We start from the raw sequence: 14,823 nt of genomic DNA on the forward strand, positions 1-14,823 counted from the left end.
GGGGAATGGGAAATGAAGCCCTCAATATTATATACTCAGGAGCTTGAAACCTATTTTGTCATATGCCATCTCAGTTTGGTTTGAAGGCATAAACTGTGCTTACAATGTTAAGAAACTGTGGTCACCCAACACAAAATAACCCTGCAATGATAAAAGGTTCCAAAACAATTTCTTTTAAGGCTGCATTCCTTCTGGCAGGAATAGAGCCAATATAAATGAAACTTGCTGCATGATTGAATATTATGAAACACTGCACGGTACTGTCCATATTCTGCATACACAATCAATAGCAACATACCCCACACCTCTGGGTACATCCAGCATGATTTTCGACTTGGAAACAGGACCCTTTCTACTCTATATGCATTAATGAAAGTAAAATAAATGACAGAACTGGCTGTGCCTTTGTAGTGTTCGAGAACGATCAAACATCGGCTATCAGTTCACAGCTCTTCCATCTTGCCAACTGGTGTAACAACTAACTAATTGATAGTTATTAACTAAATTATATTAGTAATATATATAGTGACTTGGCTGAAAAAACTTATTGTCCCACTACCTAAAAGGACAGCAAGGATTTGGACAGAAGATAGCCAAACTTCCATCTGGTTCCTAAGAAACCCTACAGTTCAAACTGAAAACATCTGAAGAAATATGGCCGAACTGCAGGTCACCCAAGGCTGAAGGATCTCTTTGAAATGAGTAATGGCTCACCAAGGAATCTCTGGAAATGAAAAGGAACAGCTGTGAATGAGTATGGCGCAAAAATTGTTGTCCTTGTACCCAGCTCATATGTGAAAAATCAATGCGAAGAATACGCAAAGGCATTGTGAAGCGAGAATGGAGAAATGCGACCAATGTATCCCATACAAAAAAATTATTCCCAACTTTGGAAGACAGGCTGTCACTACGCTTCAAAATCACGCATTAAGTCATGTAAGCACTCCCAGTCTCAGCAAAAATGCAACCTACTTTCATCACTTTGGTCTTAAAACATCCCCCTTATGCAGCTGCGATGATGGGAACAACTCTTATTCAATTGCACAAATTTTGAGCAACCATGAAGCCGACTCTTAAATGGTCCTTCAAGGAAGATGGCCTCCATCACTGGAGAAATTATTAAAGAATTTCACTAAAGATTTCCTTAACTTTATCAACAATATGGACTTAAATTTTTATTTAATAAAAAATGTAAATAAGTTATCTTAAAAATCTTAAGATAAAAATCTTAAAAAAAGTAAATTATTTTAAAAAATTTACATCACCATTTAAATTAGTACATAGTACTTACCAAGTAATGTTAAAGTAGATTCATAACCATTGAATTGTACTAAACTGATAAATAAACTCCCCACTATACTACTAAAAAGTACAAGATTACAGTATTAAAGGAAAAAATAATTAATATAAGTAGGGATTCCCTGTCATGTGTCAGTCTTGAATGTTCGATTCTGAGTCTGCAAGAGCCGTTTTGTATCTCTTGTTCATATGGTGTGATGACAGCCATTTCCAAGTTGTATTTTTTATTTTTCATAATTTATTATCACTTGTCTTCCATTTTTATTTGTTGAAAGTGGAAATTCTTCTTTCTTAGAAGTGATATGTAATAATTTATAGCGATTTTTTTTAATGCTGTTCCAGAGCTAGATGATTCTTTGGCAGCCAAGCTTTCTCATTTCCACTGTTAAATTAATTAATTTTAAATACATAAAATATTCACTTTTTCAAATGTATAAGAATTTTAATAAATGAAATTGACAAATGTATTCATTTTGCCTTTATATACACTAAGGAAGAGAAAATAAGTCCAATTTTATAGCTAAAATTTATCAGGAATCAAAAGTAAATTAATAAATCCACAAAAATTAAGTCACTTAATAAATAAACCTAATATCTTTTACTTTAAAAAAGGAAAGGAAAGAATTGCATATAAGATAAATCAGGCTTACAAAATGTACATCAGCACCTAAAATATTGAGAGAAAAAAGTAACAAAAAAATATGAATATTGAACTATTCTTACAAAGGAGAGGAATGATTTAAATTCTGGATAAATCCAACAGTTTTCATTAAATATTCTTAATTTCTGTTTGTTTGTGTAAATATCAATTTGAATTACATTGCAGTGTACATGTACATCAAAGCTATTTAACAATTCAATAACTGGAAAACAAAAGTTAGTCCTTTTGTATAAAAAAATAAACTAAAAAGCTTTGGTAACTTTGATATGTACACAATTATAAAATATTGGAGCATTTCAAAGGGAGAAAATTATTCCCCTCCGGGTTTTAATAATTGATGTGTCGGGGATGGGCTGTGCGAAGGCGAGTCTTGCTCAGTACTGCTACCGAGTATCTTTTCTTTTTCAAACCTCTGTTTGCTGAACTTTCCCATCCCAGGACGGTATATCTCAATAGAAGGACGATCCTACAAATTGACACATGTGTTTAAGAAAATGTTATGTTTTGGGTTATGTCACCTTGTTACCTTGTTTCTAATACGGCGCTCAGTCCTCGGATCTTTCCCTGATCTGACAGAGTTCCCCTCTTTTGTTTTATTCCCATCTCTTTTCACCTTTGTTTGGCAAGTATTTGTTTCTTCCTTCGACGTCTTCTGATCAGATTCTCTTTTCAGTTCGGCCTTCTTAGATTCAATCTCTGTAAGACTAGTTTTCAAAGATTTATCATTTGATTTTCTGTTTGACTGTTTTATGTTGGTTTTATTTGATGTAATAAATGGATCTACAAATGTCTCTCTGAGCAGATTAACATGGTCGCTTTCTAAAGAGCTCCTGCGTTTTGAATTGTAAACCTCCACACCTTCATCAGTCTCAGTTTTCTTAGAATTATCAAATGAATTTCTTCTTTTTACATTTTTAACCATCGGATCATCGTTCTCTTGGCTTTCTTCATTGACTTTCAATCCTTCATTTTCTTCTTTCACCAGACTGAGAACATCATTTTTCTTGACTTTACGCTTATCCTCCAAGTTTTTCCCTTCCTGTTTTTTAAGCCAGATTTCTTTCCTCTTCCTTTGCCTCTCGGAATCTCTTTTTATCTTTCGTCCCTCCTTCTTTCTATCATTGTCGTACATAGAATCATTCCTGACCTCTTCACTTTCATTTTTAGAGTTTTTTCTCTGGTTGCTCCTCTTCTCAAATTTTGGCTTCTCATCTTTGCCAGCCGATTCGTGGTTCTCGTTACCATCTTCCTCGACCTTTTTGTCAAGAGATGTGTTCAAAGTGTATTTTCTTTTATCATCCCTTTTATCATTCTTCCTATCGTCGTGAAACTTGTTATTCCTATTCTTGAACTCCCTTGTCCTGCAATTAAACAAAGATAATTAATGCAAAGAGAATAACAAAAATTTTAAATTTTTATTAATATGTTTTATGATTATGCATAATAATCAAAGGAGATCTGAGATGTATGATATGCATTTTTTTAAGAGGGAAGGGATGACTGAAAAAAAAGGCCAGGGACGATGGTGAGAATTGAACTCAACTACAGGGTCTACAAGCTGAGAGTGTATCACACTAACCACTCAGTTATTGCCCACAGTTAATATGTTATTATGGTTTAAAAAAATTGAAAGGAGAAAATTTACAGAAATGCTGATCAAAACCAAAAGTCACTGTTAAAAAATAAATAAAATGATGGTAATTACATTTACACTAAGTGCTTTTTTGCCACAAAATCTTCCAGTTAATCATAAAATAAAGACAATTATTATAAAACCAATTTTGTCCCAGTAAAGAAAACTTTTGTTGCTTTATATCAAAACACCTTTTGTTATGTTCATGGGATTATTTTGAGATTAACTGAATTTATTTATTTATTTTTGTTTACAGGCAATGCCTATTCACATTATACAATGTTACAAATATACTTAGGTAACAGAGGTTCATTACAAAATATATATAGTTAATTAAAGAAATAACTAAATTAGAATTACAATACAATAACAAATATAGGATGTATGAATTATTACATAAAACATAGCTGTAAAAATATGCAGTTAGCATAATTGATAGAAAACAAACAAAACTTAACTGAAAAAGATAATTATCAGTAGAGACCGGATTTTTATGCAGTCGCATATTTTGTTTGTCACCACATACGACCAAGGGAATCAATTATCTATCCGAATCATGTATCTAGGAAGCTAAGATTAAATTTTAAAGAGCATATTTTGCATATGTGATGAATATCCCATAAAATTGCAAAATCACATTTATCGCGCGAAATATGTAAAATATTTTATTGGTTTTCAGGGGGAAGCATAAAAAAATAACAAGTTGACAAAAAGTTGGCTTAATTCAAAGAAAACTGAAACAGGTCGCAATGATGGTAAGAGAAGATTCTAGAAATACTAACAAATGAATATAAAACCCCTTTATAGGTCTTATTTCAATATTCTCACAAATTTTAAGTGGCCGTAGGCACTATTTCATAGAAGACAATTTAGAGAAGTACTTGTTTATTAACATTAATTATAATTAATTAGTATAAAATATATAATTATTGGAGATTGTGAGTTGCGGTCTGGTGTGATTTGGAGATGATGACATGCGGTCGGTCTGGTGTCTTTCACAGTATGCATCTCACGATCTCCAAATGATCATTTACTAACGTTCACTAAACCCCACACATAAAATATATAATTTAATTATGTAAGTGAGCAAGTATTCTTGTTAAATTTAAATAAACTATAGGGGGCGATAGTGGCCGCAATAGTTTAGGCGTTAACTTATACTCATAAAACCTAACCCTTCAATTATGATTATACTATAGATAATGTTACTTTGGCAAAACTCTCTGAAATTAAAAATCTTGGTGTTATTTCCAATAACAAACTGAATTTTAATTCTCACATCACCCATATCATAAATACATCCTAATGTGGTATATTGTCAAAATAGTTTCCTCCTACGTAAAATCCTACTATTTTCACGTCTATTTACACAATAAAATCTCCCACTGTTTCTCTATTGTTACCTTCACTGTAAAGTAAAGGTCCCGGTTTCGAATCCAGCAGCCCTGCATTCGAACCCGATATATTTACTTAACTTTTAATGTATTAATACTGCACATTACTGCATATTTCAGGACTTTCAACTGCATATTTTGGCCATTTTTACTGCATAAAAATCTGGTCTCTGATTATGAGTAATATCCAAGCTAAGCATAACATAGTAATTTAAAATTGTTAATATTAAACAGAGCTTTGGGTTTACAGTACAATAATGAGACAAATATAGAATGGATATTAAAATGTACAAAACCTGATCTGAACATTTATATCTTGAGTGTAGAAATTAATTGATTTTTAAAAATGCTAATATTACCTTGGTAAAAGAGAAGTGGATAAGCTTTAGCTGTGTGCATTAACCTATTGATGGGACTTTCTTTTATGTAATTAGTTTTATGGGCAGAAATTAAGAATATTTTATGTTTCCAGGATGTGAGCGGGAGTACAATAAAGTTTAATTTGCAAAGTAAACAAGAAAACTTGATCTGATTATTCACAAGTTTATAAAGGAAAAATGTCAAGGTAAATTCTGTGTTCCATCATTTTATTAAAGAAGCTGGCAGTGAGACATTTAACTTCATGGTATATATATCCCATTTTTGTACTCTCATGGAGGAGGCTAATTTTTCTGCAGTGGTTCGAAGAGGTTACTAGCCGCAAACATTTATTTTGCATGAACTATGTTTTCTTCCAGACTGACGTGGACGTGTAGTTCCAGCTTTACTATAACTTTGTAGAAGAGGAGTTTATTTCTATAGTTCAGCCCAGAATTGCAAGACAAAAACAGCATAAAGTTCCTCTTAGGCACAATTTCTTTTTTATAATTTCATTTATGTGACTAGAGAAGTTAAGACTGCTATTTAAAAAAAAGCATAAGTAATTAATTTTTTCGTCCCAAACAATTGGTAAGCCGTTTACAGAAACTTTGTCCCTAAAGATAGGGCAACACATAGTAAAAAATATAGCCTTGGTCTTAGGAGCATTTATTTTCAGCTTCCACCGGTTACAGAAATGGGACACCTTGTTTGCAGCCTCAGTTAATCTCCTCACAATCGTTTCAGGCCTCCAAGCCAAACTATATAATGCTGTCATCAGCATAAAATACAATTTGGCAATTTTTTGACTTAGGAGAGGATTTATAAATAGAAGGGAAAGAGCTGGCGCCAGTATAGAACTCTCGGGGACTCCGGTAACAATAGAAAAACAGTGGGAGATTTTATTGTGTAAATAGACGTGAAAATAGTAGGATTTTACGTAGGAGGAAACTATTTTGACAATATACCACATTAGGATGTATTTGTGATATGGGTGATGTGAGAAGTGAAATTCAGTTTGTTATTGGAAATAACACCAAGATTTTTAATTTCAGAGAGTTTTGCCAAAGTAACGTTATCTATAGTATAATCATAATTGAAGGGTTAGGTTTTATGAGTATAAGTTACAAACCTTTATGAGACTTTCACAAAATAAACCTATGTTTGAACAACTGAAAAACACAATAATAATAAGTATGTGTTACCTAATTTCCTTAGTAGGTTTTTCCTTGTCGTCTTTCCTGCGGATCTTTGTTTCTTTCTCTTTTGTTTCTTTTTCTTTTGTCTCTTTCTTTTCTTTCGGCTGGAGCAACTAGAACAGAAAAGTGGAAAACGGAAATTTGAGACAAGTGTTTTTTGGTGGCACAGCAAGAAAACAACAGGTTTGAAATGATACATACAAGTTGTTAAAAAAGTAATGCTGATTATATAGAGAGCTCATCAAAGGAATTAATCGTTAAGTTGCTTCGAATCTTCAGCATTAGTCTCTTTGAAGATCATTAGAGCTCGGAAACAAATTAAAAATCATAAATGAATAAATTTAAAAAAAAAAAGAAAGAAAGAAAATAGAAAAGAGTAACCGATTTTATCCTTGAGTCACTTACTCTATTTTTTTTAATTTTTTATTTTTAATCGCCTTTTCCTGAAGAACACTTAAGCATGAAAACGAAAGAAATATGAGCTCTTTTTATGTTTAATTTTTAAATTTCCTAGGTCATTCTGCCATTATTGGATGGCAACTCTTCCAACAATTTCAAGCATTTAATTTTTAAAAATATTAAAATTAGTATTGTATTAGTATAATATAATTTTTCTATTTGGCATAAAATTTACTTTTTTACTTGCTCTACAATTTTAATGTTTTAAAATAAAATTTAAGTTAAAAAAAAAACGCTAACACAGTTAATTATAAAGTTTTATATTGTGGAATGGGCACAACAAAGACAAATATTTTGTGTTCTTCTTGATTAGACTGTTTTATTAGATTCGAAATCATCTCTTCAAGGATTAATTCAATCAATAAGACCTGCAAGGAGGAGGAGGCACCTGCCAAGAAAAATTCTAACACTTTCCATCCTTCATTGGCTAACCCTTTACTTAATCAATAAAGTATAACGTTCATAAATCAAAAACAGTACAGAAAAGGGGTGATTGTTTTTAAATTTCCCATTAAAGAAAGGATAAGAAATGTGTTCATTCTTCAAAAATAATTTTAATTTCATTTTTGTTAGACAAAAAACAATAGATTTATATTATATTAGTTTCTTTAAGTTAACAATATTATTTTAACAAACAAAATGTTTAATAGTGATTGAATCACAATTTAATAACGCTAATAATTATTACTTTAATTAATAATTTTATTTTAAATATAGTAAACTTTAATAAATAAACACAGTTGACAGTTTATGAATATATTTCACTGGATCACATATATCAAGAGGGTATAGCTGCACGAGGAGCCCAAAAACACGGATTCTGATCCTCCAAAAAAAAAGAAAAAAAGGAGTATAAATAATAATCCTCAATCAAAATAAATAACCCTTTTCCAGACAAGATTGTCAGGAAGGTTTGTTCTGGAGTTTTTTAAAAGCGCTTGGCAGTAAGTTGTTAGTACTGAGGGCTTTATCGATGATGACTTCGCCTCTCAGTGGCTTTCCTTCTGAAATAGCTACTATGGATGGATCGACAATGGCCGGGTTGCAAATGATCACTGGTTTTTTTTCTATTTCTCTGACGTCTTTGAAAATGTCTGTTTTCTGTGGGTTCTGCCTCAAATAAGGGAATGGCGGTGTTCCTGGTTGAGGCATTGGCGGCACAGAATGAGATACTGTCGTCGAGTAATTCAGACTGTTTTTAAAACTTGCTGACGGCAAGGAAGGATTAATATTATGTGACTGGGAAGAAATTATTATTTTTGTCTTCTCATTCTTAAGAATTTCTTGGACTTTCTTTTCAGAAAGGCCAGACGGTGTGCTTGGGCATATCCCTAATATTTTCTGGAGATATAGCGACTGTTGTTCGGCCTTTTGTAACTCTAACATCTCAAGTAGTTTGTCTTTTGTATATTGAGTATCAGGTTTTTTATCAATGTTAGTCGTCGTGAATTTTGTTTTTTCTGTCACTCCTTTTTCTGTGACCTCAATTTTGGATTCGGTCTTATTTTCAACAGATTTTTTCTCTGATGAAATTATCTCTTTAACACTTCCTACATCTTTGTTGTTTGCTTTGCCCTGCATGCTGGGTTTAAACATCAATGGAGTCTCCGGCTTGGACCCAGCATTCCATTCGCCTAATAATTCTCGGCTATTTACTTTCAGAACTTTATCGACTTTATTCTTAATGGAAATATCGTCTTTCTCAGAATTGTTGGACTTTCCATATGTATAGTTATTGCTATATTGGATCTGTGAAGAAAAAGTAGGGATTATCAAAGTATGAAAACAAAGAAAACAAATTCACATGATTCTTTAAATTTTTAGTCGCCAGGGTTTTGTTACGATTTTATGAAAATTGCTATTTTTTACCTTAATGTCCTTTGGTTCTTCTTCTTCTCCTTCACCTCTTTTCTCTTTGATTTTCTGCTTCATCCTCCTTTCTGTCTCTTTCCGTTTTTTCTCCTCTCTCCTTTCATCTTTGATCCTTGCTTTTTCGGCTTTCTTCTGCTTGAGATATTCCAATAAGGGAGTAGTGTTAATTTCCTCGGTTGTTGAAACTGTACATGAGAGAAAAAATTAATCTGCCTGCCTAAATTGACTCACAAATGCTTAAAACATACTTTCAGTCTCAAAAAAGTGTTGTTTGACAGTCGATCCGGGTTTAGAATTTTCAAGGGCCTCTGCCTGGAGATTCTCCTTGAATGCGATGTACGCAGGGTCACACTCGATAGTACCACACAACCGGTCCTTTTTTTTCATTCGCTTTGGAATTCTCTGGAAGGGGGCAAATTCAACAACTGCTGGGTATTCTTGACCTGAAAGAAAATAACCCATTTAAATATATTAACATTTCAAGAATTACTTCAATAAAACCATCCAAAGATAACAAACAATTCCTATTATCTTCATTTTTACCTTTCGTGTCAAAAAAAACGTAACCATCAAAGGTTTGGGTGAATGTGAATATGTCCTCCTGATAGTAGAAGTTGATGTAGGCTCTCGAGAATGAATAAATCCCGTTGGATGCATCTCCAGGTATGAAGTACATGTAATCAAATGGGGGAATTGGTGAGATCTGTTCAATAAAGTTTTCCTCTGTCATCGTCGGAGGGAGCCTTCTGATCACTATCTGAAAATTAAATTGAAAAATTATTGTCACAAAAAATTATATTAAAAACTTTAAGTATATAGGTACTATACATTGCTTGTAATGTCATTTGGTCAAACACTCGATTCAATATTTGTACATTACTGTTTCAGAAAGGTGTTTAATTGTGACTAATTTACTTCTAGCCACAATGGATGTTTAACTGTCTCTTTACATTGTCGAAATGTTTTTGAATTGGAGTTGACTCTCCTTTTTCATATTGCATTAAAGCAATTTAATGTCAATAGTAAATTTAATTTTCCCTGCTGCAGATGCAGATCCCTAACCATTATGCCTCCTCCATATTAAATTTATTATTTCCAAAGTTTCATTTGTATTTCCTCGAGGTTGTTAGTTGGCATTGATTTTTTCCAACTGTTGGATGGAATTTTAACTGTAAACAACTGATGAAACCAACCCATGATTGTATACAGTTCAATATTCCATCCAATAACTTTACAAAAATCTAATAATCTTGACTAAAAACATTAGCCATTTTAATTTTGTCAATTGTTTGATTGATTGATTTAAGGGGGTTCTTTTCAATCAAATTGTGTACTGTTTGTGGCCTTTTTTTTAATTGCTGGGTCATTTAGTGTACAAACTGTAAATGATACAAATCAACCACTGAAGGTGTTAAATAAACTGACAAATTGAATGAATATAGCCAAAATTTAAAATGTTAATTTGAGCGTAATATCTAGAAAATTGCAATACTACTTAGACCGTCCATAAGAGATGAACCTATAATTGATCATTGTTCAGTTGTTTTAGCAGTAAACATCACTCAGATCAACCACTGAATATGATAAAATTGTAAAAGAGCACCTATCAAACCAACAAGACAAACACAGAATGATTGTAAATTGCAATAACAGTAAATCAGCGTTGGTATCTGTAGGCCCTTCCAGAAACTATCCCAACCACCTCTGTGGAAGATCTTGCCATTATTTGTTTTCATAAAGATGTCAACCCATGGTGGCACAGCAAGAAAAATTTGGCCTTTCAACTATCAACTGAATATCAATGTTAAAAAGTCAAAAAATAGAAATTGAATTGGGGCATCAATGACAATAATATTCAGGATGCCTCCAAGGGGTGTACTACTGCCACTTTATCATTCATTTCAAATTCAAAATGCAGTCATTTCAGTAAAAAGGTGGTGTGTTAATATGTGTCTGAGTGTCAAGATGAACAAAACCACACTAATATCAAAGAGAACAATGCTCAACCAGAGGACAAAAGTGATGTAACTAGACCTGAATAAGACAGGAACAACTCTACACCAAACTGCAAGTAAAACATGTTTATTCATTTAGTCAAGACTCCTTTTCAGTTTATGGTCTGATTATGTTACATTACAATATATTTGGGTTCCAAGTTGTATATCACTGGCCTCGTGACAAGCGATTAACGTTAACAGTCGAGAGTGCTACTATTGAGTAGTTTCTCCTTTCCTTTATATTTCATTCCAAATGAATGGCTTAAGCACAGTGAGCTCAGGTGAAAAAGAATGCAATATGTCAAAAAAATATCAAGCCTACTTAGTAGTTTATGCAGGTGTACTTTTCTGATCATCGTGAGTATGTGTGTTAGGTTAAGTCATGATAAAAAAGAATAACCCTTTCGGGACAGTCAGCGTTCTTTGATTTTTAAGTTAACAAAAGTAGTGTGCTGTTTTATGTTATTATTTTTAGCGCAAGTGGGTAATTTAAAGACTTAACACTGTTGTTTACTGTTTTAAGCAACACACTGCTTCTTTGAAAACAGACTAAAGGTGAAGAGTCTGAAGTGCGATATCACTTGCAGTACCTCAGTAGAGGTAGGTGCAGACTAGAGGATGCAATAGCATATCGCACTTACTGGCCTGAATGGGACAAGCTGACCAGGATGATAATATAAGGCCAAATTACAAGTTTATAAACTACTGCTTGTTGGTACATGTGTAAAATAATTGTGTTGTTTTTACAGATTTACTGATTTATGTAAGCTCAAATCAGTGCACACATGTACATACAGAAAGGGGTGTAAAGAAAGAGCCTATCACTTCTCCCATTCTACTGGCATTCCAAATTTTGTAATTTTGAAAATACCAACATGCCTCTAAAAACTCCCACCCAAGGTGTTGGCAGTACGGGGTCATACCTCAGTCTTGCCCATCCAGCTGTCAAGGTTGGGCAAAGAGATAAAAGATCAGCCACAAGGCCTTCTGCACCTCGACCTGAGTAGATCTATTATGCTCAGGTGCTGAGAAGTTGGGCTCCAGGGGCTGTCAACATCTAGGCCATTTTTACCCCCAATGTAATTAGTTCCAAAATCCAATTACCCATAACTTCTTATAATTATTCTTACTTATTTACATACCATTCACCAGGGTGGTGCAGTACTTGATATTCCAATGGAACCTTTGCAACTACTAAATAACTAACTTAATTGAGGGTCAATGTGAAGCTCAATATTCTGCCATCAGCCCTCTCACATTACACATTCACACTCATAAATACATTCAGTTTCAACAAACATTAGGAACACAAAACTATCAATTGTACATAATACATCAGTACTGTTTCCTCCAGAATCAAAAGAGAGGACCAAGTTACTTGCTACTGTGCTCAAGCACAATTATCATATCAGGTGGCATTCAACGCACTCTCTACAAGGAGGCAAAGAGTTGCACCCTTCAACTAGATGGAACAAATTTCTTTACATGCCGGACATATATGTAATCTTTTGCCCAAAAGAAAGTGTCCTTGTGTCAACCTTGCAAGGCCTATCTTTAATTGGGTGACAATGGCCCTTTTTTTCTACAAGTCAGACCTCCCGAGTGCACCCATTGACAATGCTCTTGATATGTGAGAGCTTCCCTGCCAATCTGGCCCACTGAAGCTGCTTCTTTCTTTTAATTGTATTATATTGTATTTGAATATTGTATTACAATATTGTATTTTATTGTATTTCTAGCGTCAAGGATCTGAATCACAATGATTAATTCCAGAGGTTGGGGCATCCCGACCTTAGCCTCGTTGACTGCCTTCTCATTACGCTGTAAACCTGTAGGTATCAAAATAACCTAATAAATAACTACAGGTCATGGTATTTCTCCAACAAGAGCACCATGAGAGGATTGTCTGAGGAGCTGTCACGGACTATAAAGTCAGTGAAGAGTAGGTAAGCAGAAGTATCATTGTTTTTAATCAATTCAAGCACATGCCAAATCACATACAATTCTGCAGTGTGAATATAGTACGGGGAGGGCAACTATGAAGTGGATGCATCCTCAAAACCCACACCGTCACCAGTCTTAGGTCTATGCAAAAACTGATATAACCAATAAATTACAAGAATTTAGCTTGGATAAGTTAGATTATATGAAGATGAGTAGACTACTTGGCTAACACAGCGAGATCATTCCTGATAAGTAAGCTGGGAGGACCCAGGGTGGAGTCGGCCGGTTGCCCAGCTCGAGTACCGTTCCCAGTGTCATCCCTGTGTAGTTTATACATATAAGCAATTAGTTGTTTTTTTAATGAAAACAAAACTACCTTCGTGGGAGGTTTGTCCTCTTTGGCTCTCTTTTTCCCGTTTTCATTGTTTTTCTCCGCCTCCGCTTCCTTTTCCCGGCTGTTGTCCTTGGCCCTGTTGTCTTTCTCTTCGTCGTCGTCCTCCTCTTCGCTCATTCTCGCCTCCTCGCTCACCGACTCCTCGGAGCTCTTCTTCACCGCCTCTTCCGCCTTGGCGGCCGCCTCCTCGCATTCCGTTCCCATGATTTCTTCGCGATTCCCTCGGTCACCGATCCAATCCTCATTTACACAGCATCGGGCGAGTACAGCAACTATCCGGTGACTCGGATTTTATTCACATTTATAACGCCCGTTTTGAAAAATTACAAAATGGTTTTGTTTTTAAGAAAATTTTCAGCAAACGAAAAAAAAGAGAAAAACGAAATTCTTTTGTTTTACTAATTTTTTTTTGTAAACTCACGTTTTACTGGTATATTTTTATCACTTCTTCAAAAGGGAGGTACGAGTTTTTTCCCCATCCCTTCCGTTTTGAGAATTTCTAAGTCCTTACATGAGAAATTTGGCGACCTGTCGTTGTAAAGGAAAAAGAGGGCCTCGAGCATTTTCAGGTTTCAGACCTTTTTTTCCCTTTCCAAAACGTCGAAGACGCACGAATCGCAGATGATAACCTCGAAGGTCGATGGATTTCTTTCCCAGGCCGCCTCGACCAGCTCAACCTCCGATTATTGCGTCACGACGTTAAAAAAATAAACTAAAATTTCAAATAATTTTCCGGATTTAATATTTTTTTAAAATCTATCTAAAACGGTCCCTTCAATTTGCAAATAAAATAAAAACAGAGAAAACAAAAACTTCTACTCAATCAAATAAATATTGATGGTTTCACAAAAAAAGTAGAAATTTATTTACAAGAAATTTTTGTCTATAAGAATTATTAAAAATAACACAGCTTTATAGACTATGAAATTCAAGAGCTGTGTTGAGATTACTGAATTTCAATAAAATTAAAAGAGAACAATCCATGTTTTTTCCTTTATCCAGTTATTCTGAGGAAAGGATGTTTATTTCACATGGACCTCATCAATATAACATGCACTTATGATAATTTCAGAAGTACAAAAGCAAGTATCTGGGGCCTCTGTTCTAATTTTTAAAAGAAACAGGATTGTTTGTAACATTTATATATACAATTACATATAAGGTTTGGGACATCCCAACCTCTGGACTTAATGCTACAACGTTAAAAATGAAATGCAAAAATATGATTAAAAGAAAATGTCAATAGGTGGCTATCAGAGGACCTGATTGTAGAAGAAAGGTCACCCAATTAAGAATAATCCATACATACGAGTTTGACACACTGACATTTACTTTTGGGCCAAGAACAAGTCCAGCATGTATGGAAAGGTTGCTCGATGTGTCACAACTCATTGAAGGGTCCAATCCTTGGCTCCATATAGAAAGCATGTGGGATTGCCACCTGTTAAGACATTGTGCTTGAGCACAGCAGCGAGTATCTTGGTCACCTGTTCGTATTCTTGGTGGAAACAGGCTTGTTTGATTGTATCTAATAGATAGATAATTTTGTGTCCCTGGTGTTGTGTGAATTTATTTATTGGCGTGAATGTGTGAGAGGGTCGATGTTGGAATATT

General features: G+C 34.1%; 1 protein-coding gene across 2 annotated transcripts; it reads right to left on the reverse strand.

Moving 5' to 3' along the window:
* Nucleotides 1–1,865: 1,865 nt before the first annotated feature.
* On the reverse strand, nucleotides 1,866–13,920 carry LOC106672694 (regulator of nonsense transcripts 3A). Of its 2 annotated transcripts, XM_014404310.2 has the most exons (7): nucleotides 13,192–13,914; nucleotides 9,418–9,631; nucleotides 9,123–9,317; nucleotides 8,872–9,059; nucleotides 6,550–6,656; nucleotides 2,487–3,321; nucleotides 1,866–2,426 (listed from the first exon to the last, which is right to left on the reverse strand). In XM_014404310.2, the coding sequence occupies exons 1-7, from the start codon at nucleotides 13,411–13,413 to the stop codon at nucleotides 2,271–2,273; spliced, it is 1,917 nt and encodes a 638-aa protein (XP_014259796.1). In that variant the 5' UTR covers nucleotides 13,414–13,914; the 3' UTR covers nucleotides 1,866–2,270. The 2 variants fall into 2 exon arrangements, with proteins under 2 accessions (XP_014259796.1, XP_014259797.1); XM_014404311.2 differs by lacking the exons at nucleotides 1,866–2,426; nucleotides 2,487–3,321; nucleotides 6,550–6,656 and adding an exon at nucleotides 7,743–8,751 and having other exon boundaries at nucleotides 13,192–13,920.
* Nucleotides 13,921–14,823: the final 903 nt, after the last annotated feature.

This window comes from Cimex lectularius, unplaced genomic scaffold (genome assembly GCF_000648675.2).
Source record: "Cimex lectularius strain Harlan isolate CLEC.00 unplaced genomic scaffold, Clec_2.1 scaffold385, whole genome shotgun sequence".
NCBI lineage: Eukaryota > Metazoa > Arthropoda > Insecta > Hemiptera > Cimicidae > Cimex > Cimex lectularius.

Coding starts and splice junctions, on each gene's coding strand:
- LOC106672694 (XM_014404310.2), bottom strand. CDS start 13,413: ATGGGAACGGAATGCGAGGAGGCGGCCGCCAAGGCGGAAGAGGCGGTG. Junction 6,657..8,871: donor AAGAACCAAAGGACATTAAG/GTAAAAAATAGC, acceptor TTTCTGTTCTAG/TTGCTCCAGCCGAAAGAAAA. Junction 2,427..2,486: donor AGCGCCGTATTAGAAACAAG/GTAACAAGGTGA, acceptor GTCAATTTGTAG/GATCGTCCTTCTATTGAGAT.